Source organism: Morus notabilis, unplaced genomic scaffold (assembly GCF_000414095.1).
Source record: "Morus notabilis unplaced genomic scaffold, ASM41409v2 Scaffold218, whole genome shotgun sequence".
Lineage (NCBI taxonomy): Eukaryota > Viridiplantae > Streptophyta > Magnoliopsida > Rosales > Moraceae > Morus > Morus notabilis.
The window spans coordinates 207,647-228,090 of record NW_010358631.1 but is presented as its reverse complement, the minus strand read 5'-3'; the positions used below and the strand labels follow the sequence as shown (position 1 = coordinate 228,090).

The window sequence follows — 20,444 nt, the reverse complement described above, 5'->3', positions numbered from 1 at the left end:
ATAAGTAAGGTTCCATTTATTTTACCGATTCGAGTTTAGAATTCAAGTTTTGCTACATCTCAACTCAAATTAAAAACTCAAATCAGTGAATTAAACAAGCTCTAAATATATGTATGATTGACTTTCGAATCCCTACTCCTGAAAGTAAACACCTATCATATTCAATTGGTGTAGTTATCATTACCACAAAAAAAATGATCACTTCTCTATAATAATACATGCTTACTGTAAATCTATCACTCAGTTAAAAGTTCACATTTTTTACAATTTCATCATAAAAAATAAAAAAGAAAGAAAGAAAGAAAATGATAAGAGTGGATGAAACATCAAACGACTATTCTGTTCTCGCAAACACTTCCCGCAGAAGCAACTCATGGCAGTGGACACATTTAAATACAAGGCAAACGGGACACACACACACAAACACACACACACACACACACACACACACACATATATATTTTACATTGATAAGTTACATTTCATCCTCTATTCCTCTATTTTGAGTGTTTTTTTTTTTCTTTTATTTACAACAAATGCATGCAAAATCATATCCAAATCAACATGTACAGAATCCTGTTTCCAAAGCATTTCCTTTTCCATTTATACTGAACCTTTACATCTACATTGAATCTCAATCTTTTGTTCATTCTTTGCATTTTTGTTTTCTGCTTTTGTTTTTGTTTTTGTTTTTTTTTCTTTTGTTTTACTTGCGTGATACAAAAGAGGAAAAATTACACGTGGAAAGCATGAAGCTATATTAGCTCATTGCTTGTTAAGAAGAAAAAAGGTTGATTAAAAAAGGACAATATTCCAGGGAAGAAATAAAAAAATCAATTAAAAAAAGAAAAAAAAAAAAAAAAGCAGACACAAACTCAATATACATTCACAGAGAACCGAAGAGACACCACCAATTTGTCTCTGTTCAAATGGCCGCAGCTAGTGAGAGTTAATGGAGATGTCTTGAATGCCAAAATTGGCTATCTTAAACTTCCCAATTCTTCGTTTCTTTGTATGAGATGTGTCCTTAGGCTACATTCCTCCACCTGTTTTGATACCAACAATGATAAGGTATAAATACTAAAGTTTAAAGGTAATAGAACAAGGTAAGGAAAAATATGGCATCCTCATTTTCTATGTTGATATTGAGAAACTATTAAATAATAGAAAAAAAAATAGGACTAGGAATCCTAGAGAAAATCTTATTTAAATTATTTTAGATACTTGACTAACCAACCATTTTAGAGCTGAAAGCGCATACTGTTGAAAATATTCCTAGCGCTACCTGGTTAATGCTAACAATGAAAAGAAAATGGAAAAATTGCCTTCCTGCTTTTACCTGCATAGCTGCTGTTGAAGCCAATAGTGCTTCGCATTCGCCAAGCATCGATTTCTCTCGAGCTGCCACGGTAGCAAGTTCTGAGACCAAACTGTTTATGCTCTCCGCCTACAAGAAATAACATAAACTCATGCTAAGTTGAACGCCAGATGCAAAAAGGGCATAAGCGAGACAAAAACCTGTTAACAACAGAACAGGTGATAACAAAAGAAGGAACAGACCAATACATAGAAACATACTAGTACATTAGCTAAAACACTAGTACATTAGCTAAAACACCATATAGTAATGAAATGTATTTGTGCATTGACTCCACCACAAATAAAAAATATTCACACCAGGTTACAACTTACAGGATTAAGTTTAACCTCTTAACTAGTCAAATACCGATGTGATTATGATAAATTTTCATATCCCAATTGGAATAATCATAGAATAACGATTCAAATTTTTTTTTTTGGGGGTAAACTATCAGGATACAAAAATTGCACCGATCATTGAAGTGTCAACAAAATGTGAATCTCACCCTTGGAAGCAGAATGCAAATAGATGATGCCATCGCCTGCATCACATCAACAGCTGAGCAGATAGCTACTTTCAAAGAATCAATATCTGCCTGCAAAAGTGAAGGATATGAAATGACGCCCAGGCTTTTATTTTCAAAATTGAATTCCAGTGAACTGATATAAACTAACATACCCTTGCACCTCCGGTAACTGGAAGGCGAAGAGTGCTCGCCTCCAAATCTTCTACAGCCCCAGATAAAGAAGTGATATGATCTCTTTCAAGCAAAGCCCACTCATCAAGGTAGCCCATCTGAATCATCATGGTTAACCAAGGATTTAGCACATCGAGATGTCTAACCAAACGGTCATGCTCGGATGTGGACAGAATAAAAAATGCAAAAGAAAATAAAGAAGATAAAAGCCATACTCAGTAAAGCCCGGAAATAATTGTCAGCTTTAACAATTAATGAATTATATGGATTAAAAAAAGAAAATGCATAGTAAAACCTTTTTGACTCAGAAAATGTTCCGATATAATATTGAATAAATGTCATGAATTAAGCGGATCATCATAGCAAGAAACAGGCATTACTTGATCATTCAAAACTGAATTCAGTTTAAGCTCAAGCTTCAGCTGCTGAAGATTGATTCTTTTCCTGATTACTGAATCCCACAGATTTAGTGTAGCGCTCCAGACGTTGAATAGAGTTCTCTGCACCATCAAATGAAGGTACGTAAAATTAGAACATTGCAGAGCTTCAACTACACTGAAATAAGTAAAAGTTTAGAGAACAAACAATAATTGAAAGGATGTCTTCTACACAAACTGACCAACTTCTGGAAAATAGTAATTTTGCTACAACTACAGAATACAAGACATTTCCCCATTGCATTATTAACAGAGAGTCAATACAACAGACTGCAAATATCTAACCCTCCGTGCATAGGTGTTGTGAACAAGAATCCTTAGAGTATCTTTCCATTACATATTGTTACCAACAATCACCATATGAGACGATTGAAAAGGTTAAAATAGGCATGAAATGCAATAGTGAAATCAAAATCCTACCTCCGCTGTTACTTTCTGGAAATAAAGAACTCTCCGTGAGCGGGCATTAGCAAATCTCCATTGCATGTATCTGTTGTATAGCAGCCGTAGCTGATGAGCATCTTCAATATAGTTTGATCCCTTCTTCCCCTTCCTAAAATCCGCAATAAAACTAAGCACAGAATTTGAATTGGCTGGTTGATTAGACGTGGTTGATGCCCTTATCCGAGATGGACTAGCGCCTCTAGAAGGTGGAGTAGACGGTCTTGTTCGAGACGGACTGACACCTCTTGAAACAGAAGATGACAGCATTGAGGTCCTGCTAGGAGAGGGTGGTCTCGACCCGACAGAGGGCAAAGACTGAGATCTGAACACAGAGTTTGCGGAAACTAATCTATCTGATAAAATTGTAGAAACAAGCTTGTGAGCTCCAGATACCTGCAATGAATTATCATCAACTAAATTTGCTCCGAATCCTGCTCTGGCACTATCCTCAAGTGATAACAGCCTTGCGGTGTCACTAGAAGATTTTTGTAGAGGTTTCCCCATTCCATCTGATGAAGGGACCCTCCTCAATGACGACAACCCGGTTGTCGGAACAGGCGTGGCAAGAGGTCTACCCGTCCTATCAGAAAGATCCACACTTCTATTAAGCGCATTGGTAGACACCTTTCCACCTATTCTACTAGGCCATCGATGCTGATCTATCAAACGGCTATGCAAACCATCCACTGGTCTAGAATTCTCCGATTGATCAGCCACATTTTTCCCTCTAAGCGGGCTTCGCTTTCTCTCTGGCGTTGCCTTTCGCACAGCACTAGGCGTTTCGACCTGCTTATGCACCACATTAGAAGAGGACCGTAGAGTCCGTTCGGACAAAGCATTAGTCGCTGGTTTTTCCTTCTTACTAACGGGAATAGAAATTGTATCAGACTGAAAGGAAACACTCAAACTTCGCATCGTGGAAGGCCATAAACTCTCCGGCATTCGACCACCGGCTACCCTTCTGGATGCTAAATGCACATCTACAGATGAATCCTGAACCGGCGTGGACGGACGTGGGGGTGAAGGGGGTGTTGAGGGCCGCCTTCTATCCACAGAAATTGACCTTTTCTGAACCAATTGAGAAGATGTGGGTCCTGTTCTCGTGAGGTTCGGTGACGGGCAACGCCGGGGACCAGAGGGCGTCGACGGAGACGGAGACGGTGACTTGTACCTAGAAGAAACATCTCTCGTTCGAAGGCGGCCAGTGGTGAGGACATTGTTCTTCTCTGAGGGAACCAACGGTGGTCTTGGGGTCTCCACTGTTCTCTGCTTCCGAAATGCTAAATCTGATTTGCATACATCCATCCACTCTAATCAAACTAGACAACATTGATAAAACCGATCATTTCATATAACCAAACCAATCGAATCTAACGACAGCCTTGCCTTGGCTTTCATCTATTCCGCATTCAATGGCATAACACAAGCCGCTCAAAAAGATGATCCTTTTCCCTGTAATAAATCCGCCACAGATGCACAAATGTTAAGAAAGTAAGATGCAAATGACTCGGCAGGGGAGAAAAAGCAAAGAATATAAACGCCTGGAAAAGAAAAAGGGAAAGAAAAATTGAGTTAGTACACTTCTTTACACAGAAGCAGATCTGATTGAGTATCTGTACCAGGATTACAACTCATAAACGCAAATGAGTATTGTTCTTTTGGCAAGATAAGCCCAAAATTGATGCAGATCAGGCCATGGGAGAAGATGGTCAAAGAAGGGTTAAACTACATTTGTCGAAAAACGGGTCTCAGAGAAATGCGGAAAATGGCGCAACGTGCATAAACAGTTATCATTAGAGATTGACTTTAGATAGTTAACCCATAAACTGCATTGCAGGGTAAAGAGATCCCCTCAGCAATTGGGGGAGAGACTGGAAGAGTAGACTACTGGGTTGGGGAGAGAAGAGGGTGTAGGATAAGCTCAAGAAGGGGTGCGTAGGATAAGGGATTCTCTCTCTCTCTCTCTCTCTGTTTTATTTTTTTTTATTTTTTTTTTTATTTCCCTTTTGTCCCTCTCACGGGAGTGCCATGGTCGGCTAGGCTGGAAATTGGTTTACTCTAAAACACAACCCCACTGACCTTAAACTATACACTCTTCTTCTCTCCCCACTCTCTTTCATGAAAGGGAAACTAAAATGGAAGCATTTAAAAACTTGCACAATAAAAAGCTCTCATTTTTCCCTTTCACTCCAACTTTTTCTTAAAGAAAGACAAAATTATGCACCTTCTGATCAGCTTCTATACATGTGGACTCTCCCTATCATGATTTATGTCGTTTTTTTTAAAATTTTTATTTTTGCTTTTACAAGTTCAAAAAAGAAAAAAAAAAAAAACTCAAATCTCTCTATTAACTACTTGTATTTATTTTTACACAACCATATTTTATTGCCCTAATTATTAAAAGATTGAACTTGCAGATGTTAATGTCCTTTGGGGAAATGGGAATTTGGGAAGAGACAAGGAGGTCCACGTGGAAGAGAGATTGTTGTCCGTCCCCATGAATTTTTACAGTGTAAAAATATACAAAAATCCCCACAAACAAAATTATGAATAAAATAGACACAAAATAATTTTTGGGAGACAGAGTTACATGGGAAATTTTTGTTAAAATATCATTTTCTGTTTTGATTCTAGAATTCATTTTTCAAGATTTAGGAACGAAAATCCATAAAAACCAGGAAACTTTCAAATTTTTAATTTGGAAAAACAAAATCAAGGTCTTTTTTTTCCATTAATTACAAAATTATTAGTGAAATAAATGTCTGCATTTAACAGGTTCGTGTCTCTCCTGTGGAAGACATGCTCAGTGTTTCACTGCTCATGCAATCTCTCCACAGCAAAATTTAAAAACAAAGGAGAAAAAGAGATTGTTCATTGAATCGAAAAGAAAAAGCCTAAAGTTGACACCAAATTAAACCAATTATATCCATTTTCTTGTATTTAGTTCAACAAAAATACCAAACTAGTTGTAATATAAATACTTCTCCTAATAAAGTCGTAAAAGAATAAAAAAATAATTTTCAATTACTGCATAACCAAAAAGTTTTGCAGAAAATTGAAATCCTACCAATACACAAAATCCAAACTCCAAAAAACCAAAATCTATAATGAATTCTCTCGAACAAGGATTAAATCACTTTCAAATTACAGAAAAAAATTCAACAAATAAATATTTATCGATTGCACAAAAAAAAAAGTGATAAAAATCGAAATCCCTCCAAATAGCGAAAAATCCCCCCCAAAAAAAAAAAAAAAAAACGAAACAAAAGAAATTCTCACCTCTAAATTAACCGGATGGAAAATCTCTAAACACAGAATTCAATCGCTCTAAAATCCAAATAACCAATCCCTACGAACACCGAATTCGCAACGCCGAATTCAAACGATCGATCTCTCGGCAAATCAGAATCGAAATGAGACAAAGACGGTTATGGCTCGAAGCGATCGCCGGAGAAGGAAAGAGTCGCCGGTCGGTGATCGGAAAGGCGGAAATTTCCCGGCGGGAAGTCTTCGTTTGAATCGGATACTAAGTCGGAGAGAGAGAGGAGAGAGATAGAGCGATGAGAGAAAGGGGGGAAGAAATCGAGGCGGTTAAGGAAATTACTAAATAATAAAAATAAATAAATAAATGAGAAATGTCACTAATTAATAATAAATTTATTTGAGAAGTCGTTAATAATTATTGATTGAAATATATTATGAATATATAAATGCCGGGAAACGGTTTCAGTTGAATGGGACTAATGTAAGAAGTCGTTGTTTTCGCGCCACCTACTTTTAATAAGATTTCCTTAAAAGCCGTTATTATTATTATTTTTTTTAAAGCCGTTATTACTTTCCACATTTTCTTTTCTTTTTTCTTTGTCTTTTTATTTTGAGAATTATTTTCTTGTTATTATTTTTCAAAAGAGGAAAACGATAAGAGAGAGAATTCTTTTTTCTTTTGCGAGTGAAGTGAGAGTAAAAAACATGAGGGAGATTAATAATAGGTTTTTTGGAGTTCGTTGTTACGTAATTAAACTCTATAAAGTTTTTTTTGAAAGTATATTTAGTTAATTCGTAGTTACCTAATTTTATTAATTAAACTAGTTTTTGATATAATTAGTTAGCTATAATTTTCTCCAAAAAAATCTCAATACTTGTCATGAAAAAAAATCATATTTACTGGACGTCTTCATAGTTGTCTCATGAAAATAGCACTGTCTACTAAATGGATCAAATCTTTTTAAAAAAAATACTGACTAGATCAGATTGGGACTAATAAGATTTAATGTTTCATGAACCATTAATAAACTGTGTGACAAAAACCAATCAATAAAACAATATAATTTTCTTTTTTCTATTTGTGAGTACTAGTTGAACGCCACGTGCTATGCACTTGAAGAGTAATCGAGTGTTAAGTTTTCGTTATTGAAGTAATATTTAAAGCATATAATATTTGAATATAAAATCCTAAAGAGGAACTAAAATGGAAAAAAAAAAAAAAGTTTTAGGGCAAGAAGCCTAAAATAGTTACAAAAAGACTAAAATGAAGAAAAAAATAGTTTTAGGGTACAAGGAATCAAAACGAAAATATAAAGTTTTGAGGTAAGAATAAAAAATAGGTCAAAAATGACCAAAATGAAGAAATAAATAAGTTTAGGACGATTAGTAAAAAAAATAAGTTTTAGGATAAAATGAACCAAGACGAAAAAAATAAAATTTTAGGACAAAAATTAAAAAAAAAATAAAAAGGACTAAAACAAAAAATAAAAAAATTAAGGTAAAATTAAAAAGAAAACACTAACTAAGACGACGTAGTTTTAGTTGAAAAGTGCACTGTAACAAGTACACATTAACATTTTTTTTATATACAGATAGACATAAAATAGTGAAACCCTCAACACACATACAATAGTGCAACAATTACTACAGTTCTACTCATTATTATAGATTTCCTAGGCCAGCTTATTTAACAATATAGCCAGCTTTTGTTCACTTTGATGCTTTAACAACAAGATTTGTCATCTATTTGGCATAAAAAAAATGCATCTCTATCTCTAACTCCTTATTTATTTTTTCTAAAAAATTTAAATTCCTCATCTCTGCTCCGATTTTACCATAAAAAGATTTTAATCCGTTATATTTGTGGATAAATTCGGACAAATAGTGTATGAAAAATATACTAATAATAAAACAAAGTAAGGTGGGGGGTGGTTGAAGGAGTACCCGCATGACACATGCAATGATCACCTCCAATCAATAATAATTAAACATCATAACCTAATACATAAACCTCAGTACTAATTTGAGTTTAAAAATATTGATTACTTTACTAAATTGAGTTTAAAAATATTGATTACTTTCCCCTTTAAAAAAAAAAAATTGATTACTTACACATGTAATTGTACTTTACCACTTAAGCATCTACATAATTTAAAAACTATTGTGATTGGATTACCAAATAATGTTTTAACAATGATCTTATCTTCACTTTTGTTCCTACGTTTTCATTAATTTGAAAGCTAGTGAAATGTCAAACTATAAATCTCAAAAAGTCCAAAACAACATTCAATGCCAGACAGCTATAGAAATTTGATTGCTAAGTAAAAAGCTTAAAGTGCCCCCAGTACCATAAGATATTTGTAAATGATTGATTAGTATTAAAGCTGTAGATCAAAATTTTAAACTTTTTGTATAATCTTTGACCCTCCAAAGCAAGCAATGAATTAAACAACATCATTACACCATCCCTTTCTATAACATGAAGATGGAAGAGAATTTCATTTTTGTTAACCAGAAGAAATAAAATCTTATAGTGGAAATTTGCTTTTATTTCTTCTGTTATCCACCTAAATACATGAGTATTGTTCAAATTTTAGATTCATGGAAACTTTTGTACCTAGTTGCTTATTTTAAGTATACATAAAAAAGAAAACCCTTTTAAAAAAAAGTATAAAAAAGAAAACGTTTCACCCTGAATTTTTCCATTAATGACTTGCAAAATTGGAATAGATTTGACTAGGGACAAAGTCAGGCTGGACATTTGTTTAGTTAATATGACGAGAACAAACTGATCTTCACTATTACTTAAATCCATAATTTGATAAAGAAGTTTTCATTCCAAGTGCTCAAGATATTATTTGATTTTCACATTATGACTAAACGGGTTTGTTTAGGTCGCTGATGTCAAAAAAAAAAAAAAAAAAAAATTTGCGCCTCCTTTTAAAGAAGCATAATCAAGATCATTTCTAAAAGTTGCTTTTGCTACATTTTTTTTTTATTTAAAGTCCTTGACCTTGTCACAACATTTTTTTTTTCTTTTGATAGATCTTTATTTATTTATTTTAATTTACTTTACTCTTCTTTGAAATAATCATCATTGGTGTTACTAATCTATAATAAATTAATGTTATTTTATCAAATATATTCACTTCACTACAACAAATATCATTATCAATAGCTAACCAAGCTATTAAGCACTACTAATAGCGTTGTGTGGAGCGCTAGGACATTGGACGCTATTAAAAGTCCTACGAAAACATACCGTTCTGAGAACGATATGAGAAACGCTACAGAATTGAGATCTTATAATGTTTTAGACATGTTATTTTCATCCTCTTACAGCTATTTGGCGTTGTTACGATACAGATCAATAGTTTTTCTCCCTTGTTATATTCATACTCTTGTAACTTTTTAAAATTATTATTGAATATTTTACCAATATTAAAAGTAATACATACTAACGTCTTATCTACTTTTATTATGTTAATATCTTTTTGAATTCATTTAAATAGATGGTGATTCCGAGCAACATCTTACATCCAAATAGGAACATTCAAATTAAAACATAAAAACATTCAATATAATAATTGTTATCAGTATCTACAAAGTTGGCAATAAGATGTTCACAACACAAGTCACACCATTTGTCCACAACTTTAACATTAAAAACAAGTAAAGAATACGGAGAAATAGCTAGAGATATCAAAGTATCCAAAACGTCTAGCCAAATGAAATGGTTAAGTAAATAATCCATCTTGACAAAATGCTCCAACAAAAAGGTCATCTCTTCCAGCAAAGTAACTATTCACCTGTCACAAAATTAGTCCAATTAATTAATTAAAACATATAAATTGATTAACTAATGAAGCACAAAAAGAAAAAACCAAATAAACCATACAACTAAACAACATAACAAATTTCACTATAAAGGCAGAAACTTATGAGCAAGAGCACTTGAGTTTCCCAGGACACTAACAACAAGCACCTACGAGTTAACTCATATTTCATCTTGATTGCCAAGTAACAACACAATTAAAATTCTAATGTCCAAAGTAGGTCACTTTTTCAGTAATGGACATACAATCGTGAGAGTTAGAGATAAATGAATACTAACCTTTGAGAAACTACATTAAAATCTTTGTGAAACTACGTCAAAAGAACAAGCTACAAAAAACCAACCAACAACATGAAAATCGTATGCCAAAAGTCCTTCTGATGAGGACATCAGCGATGCAAGGAATACTCACGATCCAATTCAAGTCCCAGTTGGTCCGGTGACGAGGAATCGAGCTAAAAGATTCAAAGAAGAGTTAAATAACCTAGTCCGGAGAGTTCTACAACAAGAAGAGAGAGTGTTCACTACTGAGGGTGAACAAAGGCTGGTTTTACTCATCAAAGTTAATCCATAAGAGAGCCAATCAGTCATACACGTCAATTGAGCCATTGCATGGCCAACTTACATGTCATTCCAGGATACACGTGCAAGGGGAAGTCCAAGCGGATGTGGGCATGTTTTCCAGCAAGGGATCAAGTCAAAATTGTGGATCAAGATTTGATTTCGTTATAATCCTATTTTTTTGTTTTAAGTTTCAGTTTAAAATTTGAATTCCATTATAGGCGTGTTTAGAATGAAGAATTTTGAGTCAAATTCGGATTCCTTTCTAGGTTTTGTTTTAGGCGTGTTGTATCTCATTAAGGGTATATTAGGACTTTTACAATTAAAAACTCCTCATGAAAGTTTCGGCTATTTAAGGCTGACTTTCAGATAATGCAAAACAGTTTTGATGTTTATTCATATTGTGAGATATTCTTCTTGAGTTCTTGAAGAAACTTTTCCGAACTTATCAAGGATTCCTTGTGGCGTTCAACTTAACTTATCAAACGAAATTTTCCTTACTCGTGGTTCGTATCAGTTGGTATCAGAGCCTAGGATCGTCAGGTTTTCCTATCCTTTTCTTGTTTATTGCTTTTTCTTTTCTTTGTCAAAAGTCGGGCATTAAGGTTAGGTTTTTAATTCAGCAAAAAAAAAATCCGATTGTTAAACTCCCTATTTGCCTTGAGTTTGAGTCCAACTACTATTGCTTGATTTTGAATTCCACTAGGTTTACAAACCCTAGAAAACGTGAATTAGGGTTCTAATGTTTCTAAAACTGATAAAAAAAAGCCAGGAAAAGGAGGAAAATCACAAGAATGGTTATAATTTTTGATCTAGGAATCGTTACAGGGCTTATAATATATCAAATCAAAGTTATTTTTGAGCTCTACAATCTTTAGTGGGGCATAGCCCGCCGACCCTATTTTTCGGGCCAAAATTTGCTTATTTTCATTAGTTTTGGAACCCTTAAATCTTGATTGTCAAAAAAAAATCCATGAAAAAATTTGATTTCGTTGGTTTGAGTCTCGCCTCGATTGGCTGCTTGAATCCTTCTTATTGTTGGAATAGTTTTGAAACAACTAGAAGAAGAATACGAGTGAAAAAAAGGCAGAGTGTGTGAGCATATTAGAAGGTAAAAGCCAAATTAAATTGAGTGAAACACGAGTGGGTTTGAGTGAAACACAAGTGGCTTGAGTGAATTATTCGTCGAGTGAAACATATTTTAATCATGTCACAAAATCAGGAGAAAAACACAAGCAAAGAGATTCCACCTACCGTTACTCATAATCTGCAAATGCAGGCATTAATGGGAGAGATGAGGCGGATGATGAGGACGAAGTTCAAACACTTACATGAGAGGTTGGATAAGGTAGAAGAGAGAACACAACAGGATCAACCACCATTTGCTCTGAATGCTCTAAGGAGGAACATGATGCACCGAAGGGGAGTTGAGGATATTAGTGAATTTGAAGGGGACAATTTAGAGGAAGAGTTTGATAGAATGTCAATGGGCAACCATAGGAGATATGGACAGAATAGAGAAGCTAGGAACCGAGTGGATAGCAACTTGAGAAGTATCAAGATGAAAATTCCTACGTTTCAAGGAAAAAGTGATCCCGAAGCATATCTCGAGTGGGAAAAGAAGATGGAGTTGGTTTTTGACTGTCACAACTACTCTGAAATAAAGAAGGTATAACTTGCTGCAATTGAATTTACTGATTATGCTATTGTGTGGTGGGACCAGGTATGCACCAATAAGAGGCGAAATAGAGAACGTCCTATTGAAACTTGGGATGAGATGAAATGGGTGATGAGGCAACAATTTGTACCAAGTCAATACTACCGGGATCTATACCACAAGCTGTAAGGTCTCCATCAAGGTAACCGGAGCATTGATGAGTATTTTAAAGAGATGGAGATAACTATGATTAGAGCCAATGTAGAGGAGGATCGGGAGGCGACAATGGCCAGATTTTTGAATGGTTTAAACCGAGAGATTGCTAACACAATCGAAATACACCATTATATGGAATTGGAGGATTTAGTGCATATGGCAATCAAAGTTGAGAGGCAACTCAAGAGGAGTGGTACACGACCAAGACCAGCCCCGCAAAATTTGAGTGCAGCACTTTTGAGGTCGAACTACCCAAGGAAAGAAGAAAACCCACCCACCTTCAAGGCCAAACCCGAGCCTAAACCAAACGCCAATACCACGGCCCTTACTTCTACTCGTTCTAGTGAGATTAAGTGTTTCAAATATCAGGGAAGAGGACACATAGCTAGCCAATTTCCAAACAAGTGAGTTATGGTGATCTGGAAAATGGAGAAATTGATTCAGAAGATGAAGCTAATCTAGATGACATGCCACCATTGAAGGACGCCCCCATAGGAGATGAGGAGTTCAGGGCAGATCATGGTGAGATGCTTGGGCTAGTCGCATGTCGAGTCTTAAAGTTGCAAGCTAAAGAAGAGGAAGAAGAAGTACAATGGGAGAACATCTTTTTGCCACGTGAAAGACAAGGTATGTAGTGTTATTATCGATGGCGGCAGTTGCACTAATATTGCTAGCACTTCCATGGTTGAAAAGCTAGGGCTCACAACACTTAAGCACCTTCGTCCTTACAAGCTACAATGGTTGAATAATAGCGGTAAAGTGAAGGTTACAAAGTAAGTTGTCGTACCGTTTTGAATTATTGTGCGACGTGGTACCAATGCAAGCGGGACATCTCCTTTTCGGAAGACTATGACAATTTGACCGGCGTGTGCAGCATGACGGCTTCACCAATAAGTACTCATTCACGCACAACCAACGGACTATCACTCTAGTTCTGTTGACACCAAAACAAGTCTATGAGGACCAAGTGAGGTTGCAAAAACTGAGTGAACAAAAAAAGTTGAGGGAGCAAAATAATAAGAGTGAAAAAAGGAGTGATGCCGTGCATAGTGAGAGTGAGGGGAAAGAGAGATACACAACAAAAGAGAGAAAAAGAGAGAGTAATGTTGATGATTGTACTCATGAGGACATCAGGGATGCAAGGAATACTCACGATCCAATTCAAGTCCTAGTTGGTCCGGTGCGAGGAATCGAGCTAAAAGATTCAAAGAAGAGTTGAATAACCTAGTCTGGAGAGTTCTACAACAAGAAGAGAGAGTGTTCATTACTGAGTGTGAACAAAGGCTGGTTTTACTCATCAAAGTTGATCCAGAAGAGAGCCAATCAGTCATACACGTCCATTGAGCATTGCATGGCCAACTTGCATGTCATTCCAGGATACACGTGCAAGGGGAAGTCCAAGTGGATGTGGACGTGTGTTCCAGCAAGGGATCAAGTCAAGATTGCGGATCAAGATTTGATTTTGTTAATCCTATTTTTTAGTTTTAAGTTTCAGTTTAAAATTTGAATTCCATTATAGGCGTGTTTAGAAGGAATGATTTTGAGTCAAATTCGGATTCCTTCCTAGGTTTTGTTTTAGGCGTGTTTTATCTCATTAAGGGTAGATTAGGACTTTTACAATTAAAAACTCTTCATGAAAGTTTCAGCTATTTAAGGCTGACTTTTAGATAATGCAAAACAGTTTTGATGTTTATTCATATTGTGAGATATTCTTCTTGAGTTCTTAAAGAAACTTTTCTGAATTTATCAAGGATTCCTTGTGGCGTTCAACTTGACTTATCTAACGTAATTTTCCATACTCGTTGTGTGGCATCTTCACCATACCAAGGTTCTTATTTTGCTAAGCAACGAGTCACGGTTTCCATCAAACTTGAGAGATCTTGAGTCGTTTTCAGATTTGATATTAGGTTTTGTCACGTTGTTGGCATGGTTCGTATCACCTTCTCTAAGCTCATTCTAAGAACATCATAAAGAAATGGCAGACCATGTTATACACAAGCACTGGAGACGCTAGAGTTATATCATCTTGATAACACTACACACATACATGATAATTAACACAAAGTAAAAGGTAATGGCTGAGTAACACATTTTATACAGTTGAAGTGCCTTGGATACCATAGTTTTACATATTATCACTGTTAAGGACATATCGGTTTAGCAACAAGTTCTCAGCAAAATAAAATTCTACAGTGACCATCTATGGATTATAGTCCATGGCATAATACAAAATGGGTAAGCAAGAATAGAATAGTCAGTTGATGCATGAGTATTCTATAATATTACCTCCAAAAGTCGAAGACTGACAAGATACTTGGTGTCATACAAGAACTTATAATTGAGAAAAATCAGAAGGCAAAGGAACACCTGAGTAATCCAAGCAAAGCCCTTAGCAAACACCTTAGTGAGAAAAGGATTGTCACCTCACTTGCTGCTCTCGCAGAGCTCAACCATTCATCCATGGTTGCCATTATCAAACAACAAACTTAAAAGACTAATGAAAGTCATACGGCAAATCTAAATTCTTACCGCCATTAAACTAGTAAATGTTTTGCAATTTTTATTTTTTGATTCGGCCTAAGACCTTCCAGTCAAAACCGTTTGGCTAGCATAATGGTGATTAAAGGGACTTAACGGCTGAGCTTAATTGTGCGATAATGGCCAGCTTAATGGTTAGTTATGGCTTCAGTTTTTTTTCTTAAAATCTGAACCTAGCTATGGTTTGTGGCCGGATTCATCTCAGAGGAAGGAGCACAGTTTTACACCATAAAGATTGGACCATAATTGTGTGATTAAGTCCCATAATTCATTGTCTCAAAATCCCTTTCTCAAAAGCATATATAAGGCTTATAACATATGAAGGAGAGCACTCACATGCACTCGTACACCCTTCTCCTCCTCTCTCTCACTTTCACTCTTATTTTTGAGTTCTTTGTGCGTTTTTGCTTTTCGTAGTTCGGCTTTTGGTGATAGAGGGAAGGTCTGAGTTCTAGTTCACCGGACGGTTCCGATAGTGCTTCGAGCTCTATCGTTGTCGTTGTCATTGTATCCTGGGAAACAGACGTCTAACGTGGGACGAAATTGTTTTAAGGAACACGTGGTTCACGTGCCTCAACATCCTTACCTTGACACGAATGTCGGACCCAAAAAACCACTATATGCGGGCTTTATTTTACAATTTTTATTTTTTGATTCAGCCCAAGACCTTTTAGCCAAAACCGTTTGGCTTGCATAATTGTGATTAAAGGGGCTCAATGGCTGAGCTTAATTGTGAGATAATGGCCAGCTTAATGGTTAGTTATGGCTTCAGTTTTTCTTCTTAAAATCCGAACCTAGCTATGGTTTGTGGCCGGATTCATCTCAGAGGAAGGAGCATGGTTTTGCACCATAAAGATTGGACCATAATTGTGTGATTAAGTCCCATAATTCATTGTCTCAAAATCCCTTTCTCAAGAGCCTATATAAGGCTTGTAACACATGAAGGAGAGCACTCACTTGCAGTCGTAAACTCTTCTCCTCCTCTCTCTCAGTTTCTCTCTTGTTTTTGAGTTCTTTGTATGTTTTCCTTTTTGTAGTTCAGTTTTTGGTGATAGAGGGAAGGTCTGAGTTCTAGTTCGCCTGACGGTTCTGATAGTGCTTCGAGCTACCGTCGTTGTCATTGTATCCTGGGAAACAGACGTCTAACGTAACCGCAAGCACTCGCCGGTGGGGACGAAGCTATTTTAAGGAAAGCGTGGTTCACGTGTCTCGACATCTTTACCTCGACACGAATGCCGGACCGAAAAAACCACTAGATGCGGGCTTTGTTTTGTAATTTTTGGGCCCTTTTAGTTCGTTGATTTGAGTTTTTAATTCGAAATGAGATGTGACTTTATGTAAGAGCTTTTTACTGTAGTAAAAAAGTTATATGTGACTGTTTCTAAGAGCTTTTTACTGTAACAAAACTCGAATTCTAAACTCGAATCGATGAAATGAACATGACCTTTATTTTTTGATTTGGCTCAAGACCTTCCAGCCAAAACTGTTTGGCTTGCATAATGGTCATTAAAAGGGCTTAATGGCTGAGCTTAATTGTGAGATAATGGCCAGCTTAATGGTTAGTTATGGCTTTGGTTTTTCTTCTTAAAATCCGAACCTAGCTATGGTTTGTGGCTGGATTCATGTCAGAGGAAGGAGCACGGTTTTGCACCATAAAGATTGGACCATAATTGTGTGATTAAGTCCCATAATTCACTGTCTCAAAACCCCTTTCTCAAGAGCCTATATAAGGCTTGTAACACATGAAGGAGAGCATTCACTTGTACTTGTACACTCTTCTCCTCATCTCTCTCGGTTTCTCTCTTGTTTTCAAGTTCTTTGTGTGTTTTTCTTCTTGTAGTTCTGTTTTTGGTGATAGAGGGAAGATCCGAGTTCTAGTTCGCCGAACGGTTCTGATAGTGCTTCAAGCTACTGTCGTTATCGTTGTATCCTAGGAAACAGACGTCTAACGTAACCTGAAGCACTCGCCGGAGGGGACGAAGCTGTTTTAAGGAAAGCGTGGTTCACGTGCCTCGACATCTTTGCCAATTCATTTTCGAAGTTTGGTAGAAAGGTTGAATTTGTGTTGTAACAATTTTATTATTTTGTTCTTGCAAAAGTTGTTATATATATTGTTCTTCTTTGTATTATCCATATTATTGTTAATAATCCTAAAACATAATCGATACAAAGGAGGACTTTGTAGGAGGAAAAAAAAAGGAAAAAAAAAAAGTTTTTGTTGTTGGAAATTTTTGCCAATTTCCTTACTAAGTTGGAAATTTTATTTTTGAAGAAATAGCTACTAACATGAACGTGGTTGTTCCTGCTGGAAGTAACACTATGACAACTGAGCTGTCACCTGTGGGACAACTGTCTGTCTCTGTCCCGACCCCTGCTTTGACCTCGACGCGGCCTTTTTCAGTCTTAGTTCCTGTGAACCACAATGAGAAACGTTATAAATTCAGTAGGCTGAATTTTAAGACTTGGAAATAAAAAAATGTTATTTTATCTGACAACGTTAAATCTTACGAGATTCTTGAAAGATAATCATTCTACTGTTAGAGAGGATGAAGTAAATGCTCAAACATTTCACGCAGTTAATGCATGAAATCATTCTAACTTGTTGTATGAGAACTATGTGCTGAACAGCTTAACTAATGAGCTTTATAAGTGTATAGCTCAACGTGTATAGCCGTTGAAAGATTGTCCTGAAGCCTATCAACTTTCGAAGAAAGTGACAAGAAACTATCCGTCAATTATGACAAAGCAATGCAAGAAGTTTGTTGAGTACGGAGTTATTCTGGAACAAAAGCCATTTCCCAAGCAAAAATGCGTTTTGATGTCAAGGTTGAGAACGACACCGTACTACGTCTTGGTACTCACCCTTTTCACTTGGTTGTTTGTTATTTCCATTTTCAGACTAGATTTTGCTTGACCGTCTTTTTTTTTTTATTTCTCTTATCGCTCCTCACTTATACTGATTATTTATTCTATATATAGTTTAGCAAGAGGTCTGACATAACTTTCTCTTTTGTTTTTTTGTTTAGCTTCTACATCACTAGGCGATGGACTTTTCCAACTCATTTTGTTATATTTAGCCACGCATGCATATGTAGGTAAAAGATATATGCTACCTACACATTCAAAAAAAGTATTGGTGAAGACTTTTCTCTACATATGTCGGCACCTTTCTAATGTGTGGTAAATGATTTTTTCTGCACATTTTTAAATGTTTACCTAAACAAAAATGTATAGGTAAAGCTCAAATTTCTTTCTGTAATATATCAATTTAAAAAAAAAAAAAGTGCTCTACTCTATTATTTTGTAACATAAAAAGGAGTAAGTGAAAAAGAAATAATAACAACAACAACTATATTAAACATACCATATTTAAATCACCTTTAAACGATAGAGACTTCAAACCTTAACACTGTGTTTCTCGACGTGCTCGAAGAATTTCCACTTTGTATAAATGGTTCGAATAGTAGGACGCGTTTGGAACTCGTTATAAAATGATTTTATTTTTTGTATGAAAATGAAAACGTTTTCAATCTCAGACAGAAATTATTTTTGAAATTACGTTTGGTAATTTTATTAAGAGATTGTTTTCAGTGTAAAAAAACCCATTAATGTCTCTCTTTCTCTCTGCTCAAGAGAGAAGAAAACGAAAATAAAAAATAAAAACAACTAAAAGTCGTTTTTCATTTCCGTTTTAAAAACGTTTTCATTTTTTCTTTATCAAAAAACGTGAAAAATTCTAAACACGGCCGTAGTTTTGACGTTATTTTGTTCGTGAGAAGGGCAGTTCAGGAAACTTGCATGAGGTTAATTATAAACATATTACCTGATGGTTACCATAATAAGATTTTTTTTGACCAAGTTCTACAATTAAATTAAAAAAAAAAAAAGTGAAGTTTGACTTTATTTAAATTTGAATTTAAACTAAAATTGAAAACTAATTAAATAAAGGACAAATTTTTTGTCCTTCTTCTGCTTGCAATTGTCGCCAACCACTGGGAGACCTTCCTGTGGTGTGGCTGGCCATATAGTGAGTTTTTTTGCCTTTAAAATTAAACGAAAAACTGTATTTTAAATGAGATTTAAAATAAAGTAATAACTAATTGTCCATTGCTTTGTCATTAAGTTAAAGTAAGGGGGTTCTCTTAGTGTTCTATAAAAAGGAGACAATAGAAAATTAGAGAACACAATTTTTGCTCTCTAACTCCTATAGTGACCAAATTGTTAGAGAGAGAAAAAGAGAAGAAAAGTTCTTCCAATTTCTAATTCCTTCACATACATGCGTTGATAGTGGATGAATACAAATTAACGAGTGATCAAGTTTGAAGAGTTCTATATTAGAGCCCACACTGTAGATCTTACAGATTTCAATGACTAGACAAGAAAGACTCGTATTTTCTAAGAAAGCTTGGAGCTTGGATCGTTCAAGGTCAAAGATTTCAAGTTATCCGCCTAATTTTATAAATTAATATATTCTATAGAGTACTTAAAAGTTTTATAAAAATTTTTATTATATACGATCTGCACATATACATTTTTATATCTGAAATCGTTTCGGAAACCAACATCTGCCCCTCCGTCATCACTGACAACCAAACCGCACATAAAACCCCCTCCAAAGGAACACCATGTTGAGGGGACAAAACAACAAGGAGCTCAGATTCACCAGTGCACGGACACACCCTGAGGCAGCTGCCAAATGCATGTTGAAAAATTCCATCCCCCTCCTCACTCGAAAGACCCACACCAACAACACGCAAGCACTCTCCTATAGGATCGGGGATTCGAAGCCTGCTACTAAGACACACAAGAGAAGAACAAGAAAGAAAAGGGAGAGAAACCCTAAGAGATTAATATATGTTTCGTTCAATTACTGTAATGTCTATTTGTTGAGGAACAAATTTGGGAGCGAGAAGATGAGATGAGAAATAAATATCTTGAATTATTCTAAGTTTTGAGGATGAAATTTTTATAAGGTAAAGAGAATGTTACACCCCAATATCAAGAAAATTATAATAGAGTACAATTAAAAAAAACAACAAGAAGTTAAACCAACATTGAAATAACATATACATATGAGAAGATCTAATATTGGGTAGGTGTGAAACTTTTGTCAAAGAACAAAAGTTAAAAGAACAGAAAGATTAGTGATACAAAGTGTTAAGGAAAGTTTTAGTATAATACTTTTGTATGCTTAACACTAGTTTAAAAGTGAACACTACATATAAAAGAAGTTCAAATATGAATGTTAGGAAGGAAACTTTCTCCAAAGACCGTAGATTAACACATATATGGCAAGACAATTGTTTTCAAGGATATTATCATGATACAAAAGTCAAGCAAACCTATCATTTTCTGAAATTATTAACCAAACAAATTGGAACAAAACTAAAACAATGTACATAAACACACACACACACACACAAAATATATATATA

General features: G+C 35.3%; 1 protein-coding gene across 2 annotated transcripts; it reads right to left on the bottom strand.

The window, feature by feature from the left end:
• Positions 1-597: 597 nt before the first annotated feature.
• On the bottom strand, positions 598-6,464 carry LOC21397111 (AUGMIN subunit 8). Of its 2 annotated transcripts, XM_010092856.2 has the most exons (7): positions 6,218-6,464; positions 2,915-4,390; positions 2,438-2,557; positions 2,039-2,155; positions 1,866-1,955; positions 1,340-1,447; positions 598-1,046 (listed from the first exon to the last, which is right to left on the bottom strand). In XM_010092856.2, the coding sequence occupies exons 2-7, from the start codon at positions 4,241-4,243 to the stop codon at positions 981-983; spliced, it is 1,830 nt and encodes a 609-aa protein (XP_010091158.1). In that variant the 5' UTR covers positions 4,244-4,390; positions 6,218-6,464; the 3' UTR covers positions 598-980. The 2 variants fall into 2 exon arrangements, with proteins under 2 accessions (XP_010091158.1, XP_024017957.1); XM_024162189.1 differs by lacking the exons at positions 598-1,046; positions 1,340-1,447; positions 1,866-1,955; positions 2,039-2,155; positions 2,438-2,557 and having other exon boundaries at positions 3,060-3,212; positions 3,332-4,390.
• Between the last annotated feature and the right edge of the window lie 13,980 nt (positions 6,465-20,444).